Source organism: Phaseolus vulgaris, chromosome 9 (genome assembly GCF_000499845.2).
Source record: "Phaseolus vulgaris cultivar G19833 chromosome 9, P. vulgaris v2.0, whole genome shotgun sequence".
In the NCBI taxonomy this organism is placed as follows: Eukaryota; Viridiplantae; Streptophyta; class Magnoliopsida; order Fabales; family Fabaceae; genus Phaseolus; species Phaseolus vulgaris.
In genome coordinates, this window is record NC_023751.2 from 11,415,420 (window position 1) to 11,434,982 (window position 19,563).

The 19,563-nt window shown below is 37.2% G+C and overlaps 2 protein-coding genes across 5 annotated transcripts; both read left to right on the forward strand.

Moving 5' to 3' along the window:
- Nucleotides 1-439: 439 nt before the first annotated feature.
- On the forward strand, nt 440-5,805 carry LOC137821524 (probable protein phosphatase 2C 12). 4 transcript variants are annotated; one of them, XM_068626152.1, is made up of 9 exons: nt 440-1,149; nt 1,929-2,100; nt 3,039-3,192; nt 3,288-3,351; nt 3,848-3,955; nt 4,295-4,420; nt 4,545-4,780; nt 4,871-5,070; nt 5,174-5,805. In XM_068626152.1, exons 1-9 carry the CDS (start codon nt 946-948, stop codon nt 5,197-5,199), a joined length of 1,290 nt encoding a protein of 429 aa, XP_068482253.1. In that variant the 5' UTR covers nt 440-945; the 3' UTR covers nt 5,200-5,805. The 4 variants fall into 4 exon arrangements, with proteins under 4 accessions (XP_068482253.1, XP_068482252.1, XP_068482255.1 ...); XM_068626151.1 differs by having other exon boundaries at nt 499-1,149; nt 5,178-5,805; XM_068626154.1 differs by having other exon boundaries at nt 499-1,149; nt 3,096-3,192.
- A 10,139-nt stretch (nt 5,806-15,944) lies between these two features.
- On the forward strand, nt 15,945-17,452 carry LOC137821957 (BRI1 kinase inhibitor 1-like). The gene has a single exon (XM_068626780.1). It carries the CDS (start codon nt 16,456-16,458, stop codon nt 17,335-17,337), a length of 882 nt encoding a protein of 293 aa, XP_068482881.1. The 5' UTR covers nt 15,945-16,455; the 3' UTR covers nt 17,338-17,452.
- Nucleotides 17,453-19,563: the final 2,111 nt, after the last annotated feature.

Consider the following 19,563-nt stretch of genomic DNA (forward strand, 5'->3'; position numbering starts at 1 on the left):
CTTTTATAATTATCTTAAAAAACTCATACTTATAACTTTTACCTCACTGTTTATATTGACTGCATAAAAATTAAATTTAAATCATTATTTATTTTAAGAAAATTTTAAAAACAAGTCAAAGAGGAGTTGAAAATCAGTTTGGTTATTTTTAACATTGCCTTCAATCTCAGATTCATTTATTCTAATCTAATCAGATATCTAAGGCCCTTAATTTGCAGATAATGAATATATATATTTAAAACAGTGATTTATTTAGTCATAGGGACAATTGAATGAATAAAATAAAAAATATTTTACACAAATTTGTAATAAAATAAAAATACGGAATATTTAATTGTCAAAAATTATTTTTTATAATAGTTAGTTTAAAAAAAAAAATTAGATTAAATTATTTGAAGGTTTAATATTTTAGTTTTTTTGCGTTGGGAGTAGAAATGATGAAAAAAAGTGAAAGAGTGAAGAAAACGTTGACATTGAGGGTGCCTGGCTGGCGCGGACGAATGAAACGATGCGTTCTTGCCATGTCACGTCATTCACCGTGTTCTTTGGGGGCATAGAAAGAAAGAGAGAAAGAAAAAGGAAACGGCTCATTCATTCATTTTCTCTCTCTCTGTTTCGTTTTGCTTTGTTTTGTTTTATGCTTTATTGTCTCTCTGCGTTGTTGTGTGCATAATCCAACCATAGAAACAATAATGCAAGCTCTGCAGAACGCCGGGATCCGCGTTTTTCGACGGCTCCATTCCAGCCTGTCTTAACCTCCTTCCCCTTTCTTCGCATCCGCCTTCTCATTCTTCTTCCAATCAACCACATTGCCATCTCATACCACGATTGCTTCCTCTCTCTCATTCTCTCCTATTTTACGATTTTCTTGCAATCCCATGGAGGATTAAAGCACTACGCGTCGGTGTGTCCTGTCGGAGAAATTGAGGTTCATCGGCGCGAACAATGTCTGGTCGGAGTGAACACCAAACGGTTCCCCTTTCGGTGCTGCTGAAGCGTGAGTTGGCCAACGAGAAAATTGAGAAGCCGGATGTTGTCATCGTGCACGGTCAAGCTAGTGAGAATAAGAAAGGAGAGGATTTCATGCTGTTGAAGACGGAATGCCAGAGGGTCGTCGGAGATGGGGTTTCTACGTATTCTGTTTTTGGGGTATGTTATGTTCCTTTCACATTCCATCGCATTCTGCTTTTCTTTTTTCTTTTTTCTTTTTTTAAAAAGTGGGTTTAATGAATGTTGTAGTTCGTATGTGATTGTGATGATGCATGAAGTCAAAGTGTGTGTGATGTCTTATTTTATGTATGAACACTGTCATGACATTATGATAGAGAAAAGCGATTGAGATGTGTCTGTGAGTACAACGCAAATTCAGCTTGTTGACTGCCTACTTCTTGTTGAGCTGCTTACAATTTAAAGCCAATTGTATCTTACTTTTGTTTATATTGATGTTTGGATCCATATCTCAGATGTGTTTTTTCCTCTTTAGTAAGAAACTGATAGTCATATCTTTTACGTTTCAAACTGTGATTTGTTATTTTTCAATGGATTTTCAAACACGCTCTTAGATAGTCAAAACTCGACAGTGTTCTAGCAAATTGCCTATGTTATGATTTCTCTTTTATCGAGGAAGCCCATATTAATGACTTTAGTGTTCTTTGCCAAGGTTTTCCCCCCAGAAGCGATTTTCCAAGAGTTTTTCCCCAGAATTGATTTTTTAGCAATTGAATTGATTGTTCACCGGCTACTTCTTGATAGCTAGCTTTTGTTTGTGTATGTGAAAGCAACTAATTTTTATTTTTTTTTCTAATTGAGTTGCATTAGTTGAATGACAAGATTACATTGGCGGTTTTTTGGATGAATGCTGATGTTATACAAAATAAGCCATTTTTTTTCTCGTTGTATTTGCATTCTCTGATGTCGAGGTTTTACAGCTATTTGATGGACATAATGGATCTGCTGCCGCTATTTATACCAAGGAGAATCTCCTGAACAACGTTTTAAGTGCAATTCCTTCTGAGCTTAACAGAGATGAGTGGGTTTCAGCGTTGCCTAGGGCTTTGGTTGCAGGCTTTGTAAAAACTGATAAAGATTTTCAAGAAAAAGGTATAACTGGTTACTTCTATGTAGGGTTTGTTCTTGCTTCTATTAATTATTAGCCTATGAGGCAAATTCATGTCTGAAATCTTCACAGTAATAATGTAATATTGCCAAAGAGTAAGGCTGTATCTTCTATGCAATATCGTTCTACTTTTTAAAGAAATTATTGAGTGAAAAAGGTAAAATGTATTGAATGAAAAATTAAATGTATTCAATACTTTTTTCATCTAGTAAGCGGGGGGGAATTAATAGGAAAACATTGTAGGAGAGTTTAGTATTATTCGTTACATAAACAACTAGTCAATCAATATTCTCAATTGTTAAAAGCAAACAAAATTAAAGAATAAAAGTTAGAATTCATGCTGAACGTGTTGACTATATCAGGAAGCCCTCCTAATATTTTTCCAACCTTGAAAAATGTACTTGTATTTTGGTCAGCTTTAGCTTTAATTGTCTAATGCTTACTGAGAACAGTTTAATATTGTTTAACCATAAGGGCAGTTGAGTTAATGCAGCTATTTGTACATGAGAAATATTAGTAACACCCTCTTTTAAACACACTCTCTTCTATTGGTTGAATTTGTTGGAAATCACTCCTTTTTATATGTAGTGTTTGATTGGATTAAAGTTTGCAAAGTTCCCAAGTCTTGCTTCTAGAAAATTGATTTTCGCAAACAATTTTGATGTACAAACTTAGTTTCGAGGGTAATAAAACATGTCACGAAACATAGTTTACTTTCCAAACTAAGTATGGAACACCCCAAATGGAAAATGAAACATTGTCATAGTTATTGGAGAACATACATTTTCTAATGCAAGTTACCAAAACATTTTGTAACTGAGCTGTGATTGATAGGTTTTATACTTCTGAGTTACAAATTTTTGTTGTATTTTTCATAACTTTTATGTTGATTTAATATACACTATTATCTTTGCTTGTACAGCACACACATCAGGAACAACTGTAACCTTCATGATTATAGATGGGTGTGTTGTGACAGTTGCATCAGTTGGTGATTCCCGTTGCATACTTGAACCTTATGAAGGTGGGATTTATTACTTGTCAGCAGACCATAGACTAGATAGCAACGAAGAGGAGTAAGTTGTTACTGGAATGGTTTGTTGGAATAACTGTTGGAGTTGCTCCATTACATTGCAGCACAGCCTCACCCTTTCTTTTTTCTTTTAATCAGGAGGGTCCGCATCACTTCTAGTGGAGGTGAGGTTGGTCGTTTAAATACAGGTGGAGGCACAGAGGTATTTTTTTTCTTTTTAATTGCGATTGCTCTTTTATCTTACATGGAACTCGTTGCCTAAAAACATGAATACCTCTCACCATCCCCTTTTAGGAAAAAAATACCGCCAATGCTAAAATTGAAGCAGTGAGTGAGGCTGGTTGTCCAATGGGTTTGATGCCTCTGGCAATAGCAATATTACTCTTTTTGTATGTCGTGCTTGAACAGTTAAACTAGATACGCAGAGATTAAGAAATAAACTAGGTTTATACCATGGAGAGTTGAGAAGCAAGATAGTTAGTGCTAGTTATAAGATCATGACTTCAGTTAACAGTACCCATCACATGTCATTAAATTTTTTAATATTTTTGGGAAAAATGTTGTTTACATTATTGGTGTTATACTGATCATTTGTGATGATTTTTAAATGATCTTCCTTTGCAATTTACTAATTTTCTCTTTAGAAGAAACTTGCTTTTAAGTTGTACTATAACTGACTAGATTAATGATATTTGTAGGTTGGTCCTTTGAGATGTTGGCCTGGTGGTTTGTGTCTCTCCCGATCCATTGGTGATATGGATGTTGGTGAATTTATTGTCCCTGTACCACACGTAAAGCAAGTGAAGGTTGGCCATTTCTTTCCTTTGTTTTATGTTCATTAGTTGTTTCTCTCATGCTTCACTTCTTAATTTTACTTTAACGTATATAATTTTTTTGTCTTCTTAAGTTTAGTTATTTATTGTTCTCTATCTCAGCTTCGTAGGCAGAAATAGTGTTTTCATGGCATGATTTTCTTCCAATTTATAAACAGCATTTGAATTTTCATTTTCTCTCTCTTAAGATTATCTATTGCCTTTTAAAAGTCGAAATGTATTTTTCTTGCTGTCTTTCTGTAAATCCTTCTGTACTTTTTCTTCCCTTAAAGAGCTTAATTTTGCATTTTCCTCGCGTGTCTGTTTGTGCAGCTTTCTACTGCTGGAGGCAGGATCATTATCAGCAGTGATGGTGTCTGGGATGCTCTAACAGCAGAATTGGCCCTTGATTGCTGTCGTGGCATGTCAGCCGAGGCTGCAGCACCACATATTGTGAAAGTATGCACATCTTTTACAGAAGAAATTAAAAAATGTCTTATAAAATTGATCAGCAATTTCTACTAAAATATGTCTTATAATAAGAATCGGAGGGAATATTACTTATTTCTATTTCTTCCTTCAGGAAGCCGTGCAGGCAAAGGGACTTAGAGATGACACAACTTGCATTGTTATTGATGTATATCCGCAGGAGAAGCAACCTACTTCTGTTCCAACACAAAAGAAACCGGTAAAAGGAAGGCTTAAGTCCATTTTTCGCAAAAAGTCCTCTGAATCATCATCTTACGTTGACAAACAATACCAGGAGCCAGATATGGTACAGGAACTATACGAGGAAGGGTCTGCTATGCTTTCAGAGAGGTCTGGTTTCGTAACATGTTTTGTGAATGTTGGCATCTTGCTCTTTACTTATATCTCTCTTGACATGAGACATCCTTGTCCGAGATGCAGGTTGGAAACAAAATATCCGCTCTGCAACATGTTCAAGTTATTTATCTGCGCAGTGTGTCAGGTAGAGATTAAACCTGGGGAGGGTATTTCTATACACGTAGGTCTGTCTAACCCAGGAAGACTGCGTCCCTGGGATGGACCTTTCCTTTGCTCAAGTTGCCAGAAGAAGAGGGAAGCCATGGAAGGGAAGCGAGCATCAGGTAGGTATTTGTTTCGTTAATGCATCCCCGCTTTTATATCCATCGATGCCTTAAGTAATGCATGTACATAATTTAATTTTGTTCTTCGATGTTTTGCTTTCAGATAGACTCAGCAGCAGAAGTGACTAATGAATTATCTTGTAATTTTGCATTTGAGAAACAAAGATTGTTCCTATAACGGGAAGCTCAAACTTCCAAGCAACAGTGACTTCTTTATTAGATTACAACGGAGGCTTCTCTAAATACGGATCTACTTTGGAAATCCACATGAAAAACAATATGGAGTTTTCTGTGTTGTTCTAGCCAGGAGACCAACATACAGTTGCAGATTGTTAGAAGAATTCTGACTTAAAAGAGAGGAGTATGAACCACCGCAGTCTTGTGTTAAAAGTGGGAATGTACAACAGGAAGTCGAGGTGATTCATTCTTTTATTCCTTTTATTCTCCCTAGATCCGTTCATCTGTATATAGGTCTTTGGAATCACGAAATCGACCTTTAATGGAAGTGGTCTTTATTGTATTGTGTTACAGAGAGAGGGTTTTCGGTTTCTTTTCTTGGGTATACAAGGGAGTTTATTTGGAATTCATATAGACCAGTTCCACTATAGAATAGATGTTTTTCAACTAAAAACAAAAGAAAAGATGTAGGTTAAGGTTTCTCAATGTTTTTTCTTGTAGCATTCAATTTTTATTATTTCTTTTACCATACATATATTATCCATTTTGGATTAGAAATGTTCTTCCTTCCCCGCTCCTTTATTTCAACCCATTTCATTGTTTTCAATATTTTATTTGGTAAAAACCACAAGTATCTTCCATACATTCTTGCCTAAGCCTAATGGAACAATTATGTATGACCCGTTCCAATATTCAATATTCAAATTCGATATTTTTGGTTAAGTTAGTACAACTTCAGTTAGTTGATCCATACACTTGACAGTAAAAAAATGTTTCTAAAAATATTTTTCATAAACATGTATAACTGATTCTTAAGAATATTATTTTGTAAATAAGTAGCAATTTATTTACTCTACAAACTTTTTTTTTTTACCTTTATAGGGTTTTTTTAGTAACAATTAACTGTCAAATTATCAAACATATTTTTATAATAAAGAATTAGAAATAAATTATTCCTACATATATAATGATTTTCTTCAATAATTTTATTCCTAGGAATTAAAGTTGAGTAACCAATCCAAATTACAAAATTCAATTCATAATTATCCAAATCCATATTAGTTTTAATCCATTTAAATGGATTTATTTCAAATCCAAATCTATATTTTTGGATTTTAAATCCAATCCTTTTAATTGGATAAGGATTAGATATAGATTGGATACATTTTTGGATTATCCAAATTGCATTTTAGGTTAGATTTTGACTTGACCCGATCCAGGTTGAGTCCAGACAATTCGGGCTCAGGTTGAGCAAAGTCGACCCAAGTCCACGCCAAATCGAGTTGGTATGGGCTAAAGTCGAGCCAAGTCATTTTGGGCCAAAGTCGAGCCGAGTCAACCCTGAGCCAAGTCGAGCTGAGTGGCCGATATTGAGTCGACCCGAGTCTTTTGGGTCCGATATTGAGTCCAATGGGCCCGGGCCGATATCCAGTCGACCGGGCCAGGGCTAATGTCGGGTCGAAGTCGAGCCGAGCGGGCCAAGGCCGATATTGAGTCGAGCGAGCCCGGGTCGATATCGATCCGAGCAGGCACGGGCCAATATCAAGCCGAGCAGGTCCGGGTCGAGGTCGAGTCGAGCAGACCCAGGCTGATATCGAGCCGAGCGGGCCCGGGCCGATGTCGAGCCGAGCAGGCCCAGGCCAATATCGAGCCAAGCGGGCTTAGGCCGATGTCGAGTCGAGCGGGCCCGAGCCCATGTTGAGCAGAGTGGGCCTGAGCCCATGTTGAGCTGAATAGTCTCAGGCCCAAACCAAAGTCGAGCCGAGCAAGCCCGGGCCGATGTCGAGTCATTAGGGCCCGGGCTAATGTTGAGTCGAGCGAGCCCGGGCTGATGTCGAGTCGAGCAGGTCTGGGCTGATGTCGAGCTGAGCAGGCCCCGACCAATGTAGAACTGAGTGGGCCCAACCGATGTCGAGTTGTTCGGGCCTGGGCTGATTTCTAGCCGTTTAGGCCCGGGCCGATGTCGAGTCGAGCTGGCCTGGACCGATGTCGAGCCGAGCAGGCCCGGGCTTATGTCGAGCCAAACGAGCCTGAGCCAATGTGGAGCTGAACAGGCCGATGTGGAGCTGAACGGGCCCGGGCCGATGTCGAGTCGAGCTGGCCCGGACCGATGTCGAGTCGAGCTGGCCCGGACCGATGTCGAGTCGAGTTGGTCCGGACCGATGTCGAGTCGAGCTGGCCTGGGCCGATGTCAAGTCGAGCGGGCCCGGACCGAAGTCGAGTCCAGTGGGTCCGGGCTAATGTCGAGCCAAGCGGGCCCCGACCGATGTGGATTTGAGCGGGTCTGGGTCGATTTCGAGTCGTCCAGGCCCAGGCCGATGTTTAGTCGAGCGAATCCAGGTCGATGTGGAGCCGAGTGGGCACAGGCTGATGTTGAGTCGTCTAGGCCCAGGCCGATGTCGAGTTGTTCAGGCCCAGACCGATTTCCAGTTGTCTGACCCAGGCCGATGTGGAGTTGAGCGGGGTCGGGTCGATTTCGAGTGGTCTTGGCCCGGGCTGATGTCGAGTCGAGCAGATCCAGATCCGATGTCGAGCCGAGTGGGCCTGAGCTGATGTCGAGTAGTTCGGGACCAGGCCGATGTGGAGTTGAACGGGCCGGGACGATGTCAAGTTGTTCGGGCCCGGACCAATTTCGAGTCGTCTGATCCAGGCCGATGTGGAGTTGAACGGGCCCGGCCGATGTGGAGTTGAGCGGGGTCGGGTCGATTTTGAGTCGTCCGGGCCCAGGCCGATGTTGAGTGGTCCGGGCCCGGGCTGATGTCGAGTTGACCCAGACCGATGTCGAGCCAAGTGGGCCTGGGCTGATGTCGAGTAGTCCGGGACGAGGCCGATGTGGAGTTGAACGGGCCGGGACGATGTCAAGTTGTTTGGGCCCGGACCGATTTCGAGTCGTCTGGCCCAGGCCGATGTGGAGTTGAACGAGCCCGGGCCGATGTGAAGCTGAGTGGGCCGGCCGATGTTGAGTCGTCCGGGCCTAGGCCGATGATGAGTCGTCCAGTCTGGGCTCATGTCGAGTCGTCCGGGCCTGGGCCGATGTCGAGTCGTCCGGACCCGAGCTGATGTCGAGTCGTCTAGACTCGAACTGATGTCGAGTCGTTCGAGTCTGGACCGATGTAGAGCCGAGTTGATCCGCGTCCAGGTTGAGTTGGCTTAGGCCCAGTTCTTGCCAAGTTAGTTTGTGTCCAATCAAATTGGATTAATGTAATTGACAAAATGGATTTAATCTAATTAACAAAGTAAATTTAATCCACTCTAAATGGATTTAAAAAAATCCAAATATAATTGATTTAGTTAAAATGGATTTAAATTTTAAATCTAATTCATTTATTTAGATTTAGCATTAACACCCCTACTTGGAATGATATTCCTTCTGAAAGTGGCATTTACACCATCCTCTCTTCCCTTTCGGCTTTGCCTCTCATGCACAGCTAATATTAAGCAATTGCAATGATTTATTAGAGCTTATATTTTCAGTGATCTTATCTCTATCGTCAATTATATGTAAATATCGTTAACTATAATGAGTGTGATACAATTGGGAAAGCTTTCTAATCCTTGCATATGAGGGCAAATTCTTCCTATCCCTAATATTTTTGGACCTGCACAATTTTAAAATTTCGAAAATATCTTTTATTTTGAAAATAATACATTTCAGAAAAAGAGATCTGAAAGAGTTTTTTTATATTTCAAAAATAAAAATCCAGAAACAAAAATCAAAAGTTCATTTCAAATAAAAAAAATTCAATAAAAAAAATAATACATTAAGAACATTTTTATTTTTTTCACTTGAATTGGGTGCAGGAAGCAATTGCCTCCATATCAATGACTAACTTTTCAGTTCCATATCAAGCTTTTATTTCCTGCATATCATCCTGCACTACTTCTTTTGTAAATGTTTTTTCTCATCCTTTTTTATAACTCATTTAACCTTCAAAATCTTAGCTGTGAGTTTTCGCTTTAGACATTAGATTTGAAAAAAAAGTATTACGAAGGTCAAAGTTTTGTAGGTGTCAAAGTTTATGTGTACTCAAATATTTGTAATTTTAAAAGTAGGTAAAATCTATAATTATGGGTGAGAAAAAATTCAAATTACAAAATTCAATCCATAATTATTCATATCCATATTAGTTTTAATCCATTTAAATGGATTTCTTTCAAATCCAAATCCATATTTTTTGGATTTTAAATCCAATCCATTTAATTGGATATGAATTAAATATACATTTTTGGATTACCCAAAATACATTTTGGGATTGATTGTGACTTGGCCCGATCCAAGTTAAACCAATCAGGGAGTCGAGGGGCCCGGGCCGATGTCTAACCAAACAGTCCCGGGCCCATATCGAGCCAAGCGGGCCCAGATCGATTTCAATCCGAGCGTGCCCGGGCTGTTGTCAAGCAGAGCATTTCCGAGTCGATGTCGAACCAAGCTGGCCCGGGCCGATGTCAAGCCGAGCTGGCCCGGGTCGATATCGAGCCGAGCAACCTAGGCTGATGTCGAGCCGATTGGGCCGATGTCAAGTCGATTGGGCCCGGGCCAATGTCGATGGAGATCAAGCCCAAGAGGACATGGAGGCCAATCAACAAGATCAAGAGGAGGTGGAGGCACAAATAGAAGACGCCCATGGAGGTCAAAGTCGACCTCAAAGGATTACAAGAAGCATGTTCAAAGCTTTGGGAGCTAGAGGACATTTATTTTCTCTTTTTGTAATTTCTTTAGTTGAAGGTGCTTAGAGGGAAACATTAGAAACCTCTTTTGTTTTAGCATCTTTTAGTCTTTAGTTAGAAGTATTGGGGGGGGGGGGGGGGGGGAGGTGTTAGTAGATAGGTGTAGGAGTAGAAAAGGAGGTGCCAAAGTGAAGGAAGAGGTCACACCTTCCTCATGCTTTGTTTTAGGCGCAAATTCTAGAAGCTTTTTGGGAGGGAGTTTTTTTGAATTTGTGTAGCTTATATTTCAGCACCTTAGGCTATAAATAGAGGTGCTCTCTTTGTATTTTTCAGATTGGAATTAATCTAAGAAAACTCTACTCAAATTTTGAGTGAACTTTGGAGAGCTTTTGGAGCCTTCTTCTCTAGTCTTATCTTGATGGATCATTGGAGTCCTCAAGTGGCGGCATCACTCTCATCTAGGAGCATTCCACACTTCTAGTGGCGAGATCATCCAACTTTCTTCCATCTTCATGAGCACTCTCTTCTCCTTCCTTCCTTCTCTTTCAATTGTTCATGTTGTCTTGTGTTCTTGAGTTGTTTGTTCGGCTTTTCTATTTTTTTCCAGCACCTATGTTCTGTTCTTGTCTTTTAATTACACTTTTGTTCGGTTCATATGTTTGCTAATTCAATTCTGTTCGGTCCTTTCAATTTTACCTCTCTTTGTTGATTCAATTTGACAATATATGGAGCATCCAAATGAGTTTGGGATTTGGTATTAGTTTTTGGTGAGTTCTTGTCTTAGAACAATGATCCAACTCTAAGAAAAGTGCCTCTATAATGTCCAGCTCAAGGTGATTCCTAAGAATGTCAAGAATCATTCTCTATATGGCTAGTGGAATCACATCACAATGTCAAGTCTCCCAGCCTCGTCCGATGTCGAGTCGAACGGGCCCGGGCCAATGTCGAGAGGAGAAGGCCTAGGTCTATGTCGACTCGATTAGGCCCTGGCCAATGTCGAGCCGAGAGGACCCGAGCCGATGTCAAGCTGATCGGGTCATTGTCGAGTCGTCTGGGCCCGAGCCCATGTTGAATTGTCAGGGCCGGGGCCGATGTCGAGTCGATTGGGGTCGGGCCGATGTCGAGCCGAGCCGAGCCGAGCCGAGCCAATGTCGAGTCTCCCGAGTCTGGGCCGATGTCAAGCTGAACGGGCCCGGGCCATTGTCAAGTGGAGCGGGCCCGGGACAATGTCAAGTCGAGCGGGCCCAAGCCGTTGTCGAGTCGTCCGGGCCCAGGCCATTGTCGAGTTGTTCGGACCTGGACTGATGTCAAGTCGTCCGGGTTCGGGCCGATGTCAAGTCGTTCGAACTCGAGCCGATGTCGAGTCGATTGGGCCCTGGCTAATGTCGAGTGGAGCGGGCCCGGGTCGATGTTGAGTTGAACGGGCTCGGGCTGATGTCGAATCATCCAGACCCGGGCCATTTTTGAGTCGTCTGGGTCCGAGCCGATGTTGAGTCGTCCGAGCCCAAGTCGATGTCGAACTGAGTTGGTCCGCGTTCAAGTTGGGTCGGCTTAGGCCCGGTTCGAGCCAAGTTAGTCTGTGTCCATATCAAAATAGATTTAATGTAATTGACAAAGTGGATTTAATCTAATTAACAAAATGGATTGAATCTAGATTTAATCCACTTTAAATAGATTTAAAAAAAATCCATTTAAATTTGATCTTGGATATGAATTTTAAATCCAATCCATTTATTTGGATTTGGATTTGAATTTAGATTGGATTTTGAAAAATTCATTAACACCCTACCTATAATTATAACAGATTAAATTTTACCCATGCAAATTGAACTTTCGGATTATGTAAGCTCTTCCCTAATCTGAAATCTTAAAAAATGAATTTCGAATTTGACAATCACATTTTGGTTTACGATTATGTACATTCCGGATACAGGAGTACAACACATTTCTTCCTTCACAACGTACTTTATCTTGTATTTATAATTGTTTGTTGTTATTCATTTCATTCTTTAATTTTTCACTCTTTAAATTGATTTATTTATCTTACATTTCAAAGTTTTACAATTATTGCCCTTTTCAACATTAGTTTTTCGTTTTTGTAATACTTTATCTGAAAAAGCATTAGAAAAATATTTTAATTATATCGAAACATCATAATTACGAAATCAATTTCAGATATAATTACTCACCTCTCATTTATTTTCAGTATATTACTTTCTTATAACTAATAAATGAAATCTATGTTTTCAATGTTTAGGGTTTAGAAATCAATGAAATTCATGTTTTCATAGTCGCAAAGAATCAAACATGTTTCTTGAATATGATTCTTAGAAGGACATAGATACTTTTTACACTCTTCAAAATTTACACTCCGGTCTGAAAATTATTTTATAATTTTTTTATTTAATAATTTAATTTTATATATTATGTTACTACTTTAATATTCTTTATTTTCTCTTATATCTACTTAAAAACTATATATACTAATAAAATATTAAATAAAAAAATTAATAAAAGTATTTGTTAGATGGAAGTGTAAATTTTGAAAAGTCCACTACAAAAAAAATCAGTATTATCTATAAATTTTTATCCACTGATCTGAGTTCGTAGGTAAATTTAACATTACCTACGAATAACATTAGCTATGGACATTACCCATAGATTCTGAATCCGTAAGTAAATTCAGCATTACCTATCAACTATTACCCACGGATTTTATTATCTACTAACTTTTTCCTACGGATCTCTATTACCTACCAACTATAATCATAATAATTATATACATAATATTAAAAATATTATTATAATACGAAGAATTATAAAATCATAATTAATATTAATAAATAATAATAACCATAACTAATAAGTATACATATTATTAATATTATAAAATTAATAATATTAATATAATAATTTAAATAATATAATAATAATAATTATAATAATATGAATAATATCAATAATAATAATAATATTAATGATATTAATAATATAACAAAATTAATAATATTAGTAATAACATTAATAATATAAATATTATTAATAAAAATATTTATAAAATTAACATTATTTGTAATATTAATAATATTAACACTATTTATAATATTTAAAAATATTAATAATATTAATATTGATAATCATACTCATAAGTATAATAATAATCATAACATGACATCAAAACTTGACCGGTATAATGGTTAAAACTTCTATTGACATTTCTCAAGAAAGTTGACTCGAAGCCAAGTTCCATCTGCAGCAGTTTAGTTCTAACATTAATTATAATTGACATAACATATATAATAATTGAAAAAAAATTCAAATAATAATTAAAATTATATTAACATTATATCCTTTTAGAAATGAATTCCATTCACAATGTGTTTAGTAGGAGTGGTTTTAATTGATCTGTATGAATTTTAACATATTCAAATTTCATATTGTAATATTGCAAGCTTTGTTTGTTTTTTTCCTTTAAAAGTTTAAATCAATCGATATATAACTTTTATTGAAAACACTTTTGGTCATTTGAAATTAATTTTTGGATTCTAAAATCCAAAATATATTCTACATTACACTACTTTAAAAATGTAATTTTTATTATATATTCGATTATTGAATAACATTGTAAAAACAATAATTGATCACCCAATTTTTTAACTTCTATATATAGATTGATTGATCCATAATTTTATTATTGATCAACCAATCTAAAATGCTAATGACCAAGTCATAATACAAAATACAAAGACAAGAAAATTTGAACTTTTTTACTCCCCTGAATGTGTCGGAAGAAACATGAAATGCATGTAGAAATAGATAAAACTAAAAATTACACAGCATCTCTCAAACATTTGATGCCTCTTAAAAGATAAAGAAAAAAAAAAGTAGAGAAATGTTAACATATAATGACATTTTTTGTATAAGCACGAAACAGATTACGTAACGCCGACTACACTTTTATAAATAATAGTAGTGTTGCAACATTTCGGTATTTTATTTCTATTATATTACTTGTGTAAAAAGTCTATATATGAACATTATATATTGTTGTATAAATATTAATATATATTATTATTGTTTCTTTGTAAAAGATAGAATTGAATAAGCAAAAACAATGTTAATAGAGGGAACCAAATAATTAGTGTGATCTTGTTTATGATTCTTTCGTTGGGATGATTGAGAAAGATAACTAATAGTAGTCATTTCATCTGCTAAATCTAATTAAAAGCCAAGACAATAATAGAGAGATACCTGTGTCTAGTAAATTTATGCTTCAGCATGCAATTACGTCTCCCAACAATAAACCGTGTGAAATCCTTGTTTACTCCAAAATGCTGGTATAAGAGTTCTTATTTTGTTTTACAGCACACATATTTTGCCATTTTCTCACATCTTGAACCACTTTAACGAGTACTGGAGTTAGGTCAAATTCCAATGAGAAGTGAAAAAAGATAGGTCAAGTTCAAGGTTTAGCTAAACTACAATAAGGCATATATGCTATTTTATATTTATTGGAGGACACACACCCTTTAGAACTTACTGTTGCAAAATATATGCGTGATCATTTGTAAAATTGGCTTAATAAATTATGCGTTGATTAGTATGTTGTTAGGTACTTGTAGTTTATTCAATTTGTTGTATGAAAGCTTCTGTTGAATGAAAGCATGTTGATTCACAACAGAAGTGAGCATATAAACTAAGTAAATCTTGAGGAATATTAGGGATATGTAGATTAATTAATTTGTAGGAATATGCATGGAAACATCAAAATCGAATAAAGCAGTTGCTGTGAATCCATTCAATATTGCAAAGTGGAAATGATTGTAATGTGTAGGTGGGTGCACACACATGCATGATGCATGCTGAGATGAAAACGTGATCCGTTTTATGGGGGATTTCTGAAAAAGATGAAGTACTTTTTTTCTGACAAGTTGAAAGGAAAGAAATGAATGTGAAGGTGAATGTGATCGAAAAGTAAGGTAGGTTTTGTTGTTGATGTGGTACTGGGAAAAAAGGGGTGGATATTGAATGGCTAATATGAGAGGTAAACGCAAAAGGATCTCTATGTTGTGGGATGGTGAAGGATTTGTTTTATGCTTATCTGAAAAAGAAAAAGACGAGAAATGTGGATCATAATATAAAATATAATGGTGAAAGTGGTGAGGATGGTTCAGTCGAACCAAATAATGGCTCCATGATTAAGATGTTGACCTTAACCATGCATACAAAATTCCTTTATGCTTGCTGCATGGACCACCACCTCATGCACGTGTGTGTGGGTCTGTCACCACCCCCACCACCTAACTATATATCTCTTTTTATTTTTCTTATGAACAGTTTTAATCAACTAATATGTGTTATTGTATATATATATATATATGTATTGTGTATATAAAAATGAGTATAGGAATAAGATACAGCAGTAGTCAATGTAGGGGTGTGTGTGGACTTACACGTAGATCATGCCCACCCTTTCTTCCCTAAACGACATTGCTGCTTCTGTTTCTTTGAGCTTTCGTCTTCATCAATGAATGAATCAATGAATGAATGAATGAGTGAACTGAATCATTCCCAACAGCTGGCGCTGATCATGGCCCTCCCCAAATCTCTTTTTCAATTCAACAATTCCTATTTACCCTCTTCCTAACATTCTTTCTTTTCTTTCTAACTAACATATGTAACATATGTATCACTTCTCCATAGACAATCATTCTTGAGGTGGAAAAACAACTGGGTGTGCAATGCTTTCAAATTAAATTATATCATAAAAGACATATATATAATAGTTAATAATAAATGTTAGAAAAAGGTTGAAGATAAAGTATAGAATTTGAGTTGGTCGTACAAGAGTGTGTTTTGATTGGTGTTTCAAGATTCAAACGTGCACCGTCTAGCTATACCCTCCTAAACTAGTAGCCAGAGTTAGGTACACATCTTTGTAATCAATTATCCTCGGAATTTAATTAATGCAGAAGGAAATTGGAATTTATTTATTTCTCCAGGGACCTTCGCACTAATTGGAAAAAGAGTCCAAATTTATGGAGTGAAATCAGCCATGCCAATCCCATCTTCCTTTAGTGCCCAAATTTGGATGTTTGTGATCTCATTCCCAAAACCAGCACAACAATTGCTGTTGGAACTGATAGGGACCCAACAATACGCACCACTAACCCTTTTCACACACCACAAAACACATCTCATCTCATTCCATAGAACCCAAATCAGTGTTTATATCCATTATTCATAATATATATGCTCATTAATCATCACACGTAAATAATACGCATACACACACAGTTGGTGTCTTATGAAAAAGTTTTAAAAGAACACACCAAGTCCAACAGTGCTTGACAGAGACTCTCTCTTTCTTTCCATGTTTTTCGGTTCCCTTATCCCTCATAAAGCTTTGTTAACATCCATACAACAAAGAAAAGATCGCAACACCTTTTTCTCTATCCCTCTCTCTATTTCCACCAAAAAAGATCATAGAGCGAGAATTTCACACACTTGTTAGTCTTCAAGACAACCTCAACTGTAATAATGGAAACACATCATCAACCCCAAAAGAACACAGAAAACGATGTGCAAAAGAAAACTGAAGAAGGAGTCCCGAAGCCACCTTCAGCATCCTCTTCCCCTTCTCACGAGTTCTCCTTTACAATCTCTCTCCACTCTTCTAACGCCACAATCCATGACAAATCCAAAACCCCACCTTCTCTTGCAGTTGATCTATCTCCTGCTGATGAGATTTTCTTCCACGGTCACTTGCTTCCCTTACACCTCTTATCTCACTTCTCTTCCTCTCCTCGCTTTTCCACCAACTCCGTCGACAGTTTCACTCTCCCCATCAGAGACTTCTTAGAAGATGAAAAACGTGCCAGCTGCAACAGCAGCAGCAGGAGCAACATCACCATAGATAGCATTACCAACTCCAACAACAGAGAAGACCACAACAATAGAGTCACAAAGGAAGAAAGCAAGTCCAAGCCTAGTTTCTCATTGTTTGGGTTATCAAAAGGGCGTAAAGGGTGTCAAGTTAGAGACAAAGAAGATAAAGAGAATAGTAAGCACAAGAAGAAACTCGGGTACGATGTGATGCATGCACTAAAGAAGTACTTGAGAATGGTGCAGCCACTAGTGCTTTTCAGAGGGAAGAGAGAAAAGGTACAGTTCCATGGACAGGCTTATTCTCATTCAGGGAATTTGATTCGGAAAACCAAGCCTGAATTGAGAGGAAGAAGAGGTGAGTTTTCAGCACCAGCATCTATGAGAACTTCTCCATCAAACAGCGGTCTTCTCCTTGCAACCGCTGCTCTTCCTCCTTCCAATGACAGCACCATGGAAGAGTTGCAAGCAGCCATTCAAGCTGCTATTGCTCACTGCAAAAATTCTATTGCAAAAGAAGAGAAGCTCAACTGCTGATACACGCATGGTAGACAATATTTTTGTTTCTAGATTTGCTTATTATTGTCCTAGTTTTGGTGTTTTATAAGTAATGTTAAATCTACGCCAGAAGATTGCCACACTTGGTTTCTAACATTCCTCGAGTTGAAATTTATTTTTTAAAACAATATATATGTTGATTAACTAATAAACATTGATGGTCGAAATCTAATTAACAAACTGCAAACTGAATGTAACTCTGGTGTGGCTTTTTAGATGTGGATAATATTTTCGTATTTATTTTCACACACACAAAAAAAATAGTATTTACTACTGCACTTTGGGTGCAGAAAAATTTATGTGCCATTATGAGAGTTTGAAAAGAAGGGCAAGTGTAAAAAGTATATAAGTCAGAGAAGATTGATGATTTCTGTCTTGTAGCGAATAGTATCTCGTAAAATTCTGAAAACTCTGCAACCAACCAGTCTTTTTCCATGATGAGGTGATTGAAACAATACTCCTCCTCATGAAAATGGTGAAGAGTTGGATTTTCCTAAGTAAAATTTTGTTGGAGTGTCGTAATCACGAGAAGAAAAAAATTGACAAGGAGATAATTTTACTCTCCTACATTACTTTTCATCCAAATCAATTACTATTAAATTAGTCAAAAGTGGAGGTATTAAAAAATGCATTGAGACTACACTAATCCATAGAATGAGATAACAAGGGACATATACACATATAGAACAAAAATGTTTAGGATTTTTTAAAATAACAGAACTCTGATCTCTATATACGGGAATTCTGAGTTCTGACATCCCAATGATAAGCATGCATGTAGTAGCTAGAGACGCGTCAGAAAGCTTCAAGCCTAGATTGCCTATGTTTTCTCTGACATTCTCCTCGTAGATGATCTGCAACAATGACGAGAACGTTTATGTATCCGTTATTTTTATTTGTATTTTTTTTTTCATTTTCTAATGTCGTGGTTATTTTGTTTAACTTTCCTCAAAACAAGTCCAATCGAAATGATTTTTGGACCCGAAGTACTAGATTCCCTGCCAAACAATCCCCTCTACCTTGTCGCAATCATGTCCCCATTGTAAGAACTAAGAAAGACTGTGTTCATGGAATCACGAAGGTGAGGTAACAACTGTCACTGACTTATACGTACGTAAAGGGTGGGAACATGTTCATTACAGGCTTAACAGTTACGAAAGCGCAATCTAAACCAACCAAACCACATATTCAGAACAAGGAAAATCAAATCATTATGCGATTACACTATACTTTCAAATTTAACCACTTCTAAACTCTCTTTTTCGCATCAAATCATAAAGTCAAAAAGGTCAAATCACCTTTTTGTAGCCCCTACTCATGAAGCCACTGGAGAGTAGGAGGATTATTATTTTATCATAATAATTATAATGAATGAACGCTGGTGAATGGACAGGGATGGCAAGGCCCCAGAACCATGAAGGGGGCGTAAAGTTTCAAGTACAACAATTATATGAAAGTTATATATATATATATATATATATATATATATATATATAATGCAGAGAAAATGTATATTCCCTACATGTAAATTATAAGTTGAGACATTAATGATGAAAGTCATAAAGGTCATGCGAACAATTAATGATGAACATAATGATGAGCTTATAGTTATATACTATGAAAGTATGGTTAGAATTTACAAAATGTGTTCTTTATGAAGAGGACCACCATCTGCGATCGCTGTTGTACTATGAGTCAAATTGGAACAAAATCCCATTCTATATGCAGAGTGCATGTGCTGTGTTTGACCATTCCACTTTACTGCAAGTGGAAGGCATGGTTTTATATTTAGGATAACTTGACGAGTTCCTATGCGTTGCACATCAGAACGCACAGATTAACAATAAAATAAACTTTCTGCATCACATTAATTCACATGTTTAAAATTGGTCAATTAGTCTATAATTTACTCGAAATAAAATTTCAAGTTTTGGTTTGGAGATAAGGAAATAAGAGAAGGAAATTGTCTTTCAACGATCCAAGCCCACGAACACATTGAGGACCACTCGATCGGTCCCTTGTAAATGACACATCATGCCATGTTGTTCATGCAATTGGGTCAAGAAACAAATGGACCAAGAGCCCAAGAACAAACTATGTACTGGGTTTGAATCGAAGAAAGAAAGACAGTGAAAAGCGCATTGTGAGTGTAAAATGTGAAGGTGATGCAAAGTGGCCCCACAGATAGAAGATACAATAGATATG